A 2,266-nucleotide genomic window follows, 5' to 3' on the forward strand; every position below is an offset into this window, starting at 1 on the left:
ATCTGACATAGGTCACCAACAGAGTCCAGCCACACTGCAAACAAGGTCACAAGCAAATCACTGGGACCTTGGGCACAACTACCCCCTTAGCCTTTCAGCATTTTCATGTGTGAACATGATGAGGAATGCACCATCCTGCAGCAGTGATGACATCCTGTTCCAAGAATGTCTCCATCCTGAGGCTGCAGAGAAGGGGTGGAGAGTGCTCAGATCTTGGTATAATGGAATCTTGGGGCATAGAGAAGAAGGGCAAGACCTGTTTCTAAGAAGCCAGCCCAAGGCACCAGTAGACCCATGAAGCTTCAGCTCCTATAGTACCCTGTTTTCTTTCTAGGCAGGTTTGTGCTACTATCAGCACCAACTCGGGTATCATCTTAACAAAAATCACAATAGGAGAGCAGAGAATAGATACTCGGAGGAGAAAAGGGATGGTACCCAAAGAATGGATGAAAACATGCCAAAAAACACACAGGGTATCATCCTTATAGGCCTCTCTCCAAAGCAAGAGGTGGCCAGTTTGTACGAAGACAGAGATGGTACCATCTGTTTTACAAAAAACAGGTGTAAACAGAAACACAGGAGGATCCTGTTAATGGGAAGAAATAAAAATGATCAGGAATACAAAATAATGAATACTACCTCCTCAGCAGCTCCCAAACTAAACAAACTGGAGAAATACTAGAAGCAAGGTTCAACACACATCTCAGATACAACCAAAGGCAGAGCTGCGTCAGTCCATTAGCATCTCCTAGGTGTGGTGATACGTGGTCAGAGCTCTAAGGGGTTAAGGCAAGAGGATAAGAGTTTGACGTCAGCCTGGGTTATATATAAAAAGAACTTGTCTCAAGCGGGGGTGGGGGGTGGAGGAGGGGGCTCTAACCCTCCTGTGTACAAGAAGTCCATCAGCCTACAATGACTACAGAATACCATATCAGAAAGAGCTTTTTCACAGGAGAGACCCCCAAAAAGCAAATATTTTGTGTTTTCTGAGCTGCTCAAGGTCAAGGAGTACCTTGTGCTGACAGGTAGTGGTCTTGCTCAGTTTCTCAGAGCACAGCATGCAGACCCTGAGCGTGTGTACACTAGGTGGGAGACTCTACAAGCCTGAGATACGGCTAAAGGCCACACCAACAAGGCTTGTTTCACCAGACGCCACACACAGTCAGAAATAACACTGCCTTCTCAGGTTCTTTTATGACAAGACAGAGACAAGATGTGAACAGAAGTCCCGGGAAGATGAGTAAAAACCTCACCTAAATTCCAGCAAAGAAATTCTTATCTTAAATTGTTCCAGGCTATGAAATATTTAGTCATTTATAAGACTGAAAATACTACTACCAATTACAGATAATCACTATTTAGTGAACATAAAGCTGCCCAGAAAACACTAAAGTGGCTTTTGCGTCCCCAAATGAACAAGAGCCAAGTTTTGTTCGTTGACTTAGGAAGACCTTATTTCCAGAAGTTGTTACCACCCACCTGCAAAGGAACGGCGTTTTATGTTCAGTTCATTGGCCACACGAACCTCGGTGCAGAGCTTCAGCATCAACAGCATGGTGAGGATCATGACAATGCTCTGCCACAGGAGCGGGGATTCAAAGTGCCTTCCAAACCTGCAGAAGGAGACAGACCCCATGTCAGCACTTCCACCACCTCTCCACCAGATCCTGAGCCACGTAAAGGAAAAGAGTCCCAGGGAGGGTCTTTGGTACCCATCACAGCCCTGGCACTTACTGCATAATCTCCTAGGATCTGTGTGGGACTTGGTTGAGATATAGAAGGACCATGGGACCCAGGTCAAACTCAGGAGATGTGAGTACCATGCCCACGTGAAGTTTTTCCAAATTCTATATTCCCCCTCCAGGGACTCTCTGGCCTAGTCAACAGACCCCCACCCAGGACCAGATGCTGGCATAAGAGAGTCCTGCATGGCCACCTTCCTACCAAAGTCTAACCCTGACTAGGCAAGTCAACATTTTTCAAACCACAGCAGCTCTGCTTCCTACCTGGGGAGGTGTTCATAAAGACAAGCAGTCTGGGGACAAATCTCCACATATATCCTTCATTAACAAGAGAAACCATTCTGGGCTGTCCCCATCAAAACTTTCCCTGACCTCATGTCCATGACAAGGGCCATTTTCCCTCCCTAGCCAGTCCTCCCAGCCACAGTCCCCACTAGCGTTCAGTATCTTACCAACCGGGTCGTAAGCTTCTGGAACAGCATAGGGCTGTGACATTCAGACAAGGATAGGCCCCAACCTAATCA

General features: G+C 46.7%; 1 protein-coding gene across 1 annotated transcript in view; it reads right to left on the reverse strand.

Moving 5' to 3' along the window:
* LOC103742087 (PQ-loop repeat-containing protein 1) overlaps positions 1-1,613 on the reverse strand; it is a gene marked incomplete at its 5' end in the record, with an annotated part of 16,825 nt that extends 15,212 nt beyond the window's left edge. Inside the window, 1 exon segment of the mRNA XM_008843065.3 lies at positions 1,480-1,613. Within this exon segment, the coding sequence (XP_008841287.3) occupies positions 1,480-1,613 (134 nt within the window).
* Positions 1,614-2,266: the final 653 nt, after the last annotated feature.

This window comes from Nannospalax galili, unplaced genomic scaffold, assembly GCF_000622305.1.
Source record: "Nannospalax galili isolate Female #2095 unplaced genomic scaffold, S.galili_v1.0 scaffold1360, whole genome shotgun sequence".
Taxonomy (NCBI): Eukaryota; Metazoa; Chordata; class Mammalia; order Rodentia; family Spalacidae; genus Nannospalax; species Nannospalax galili.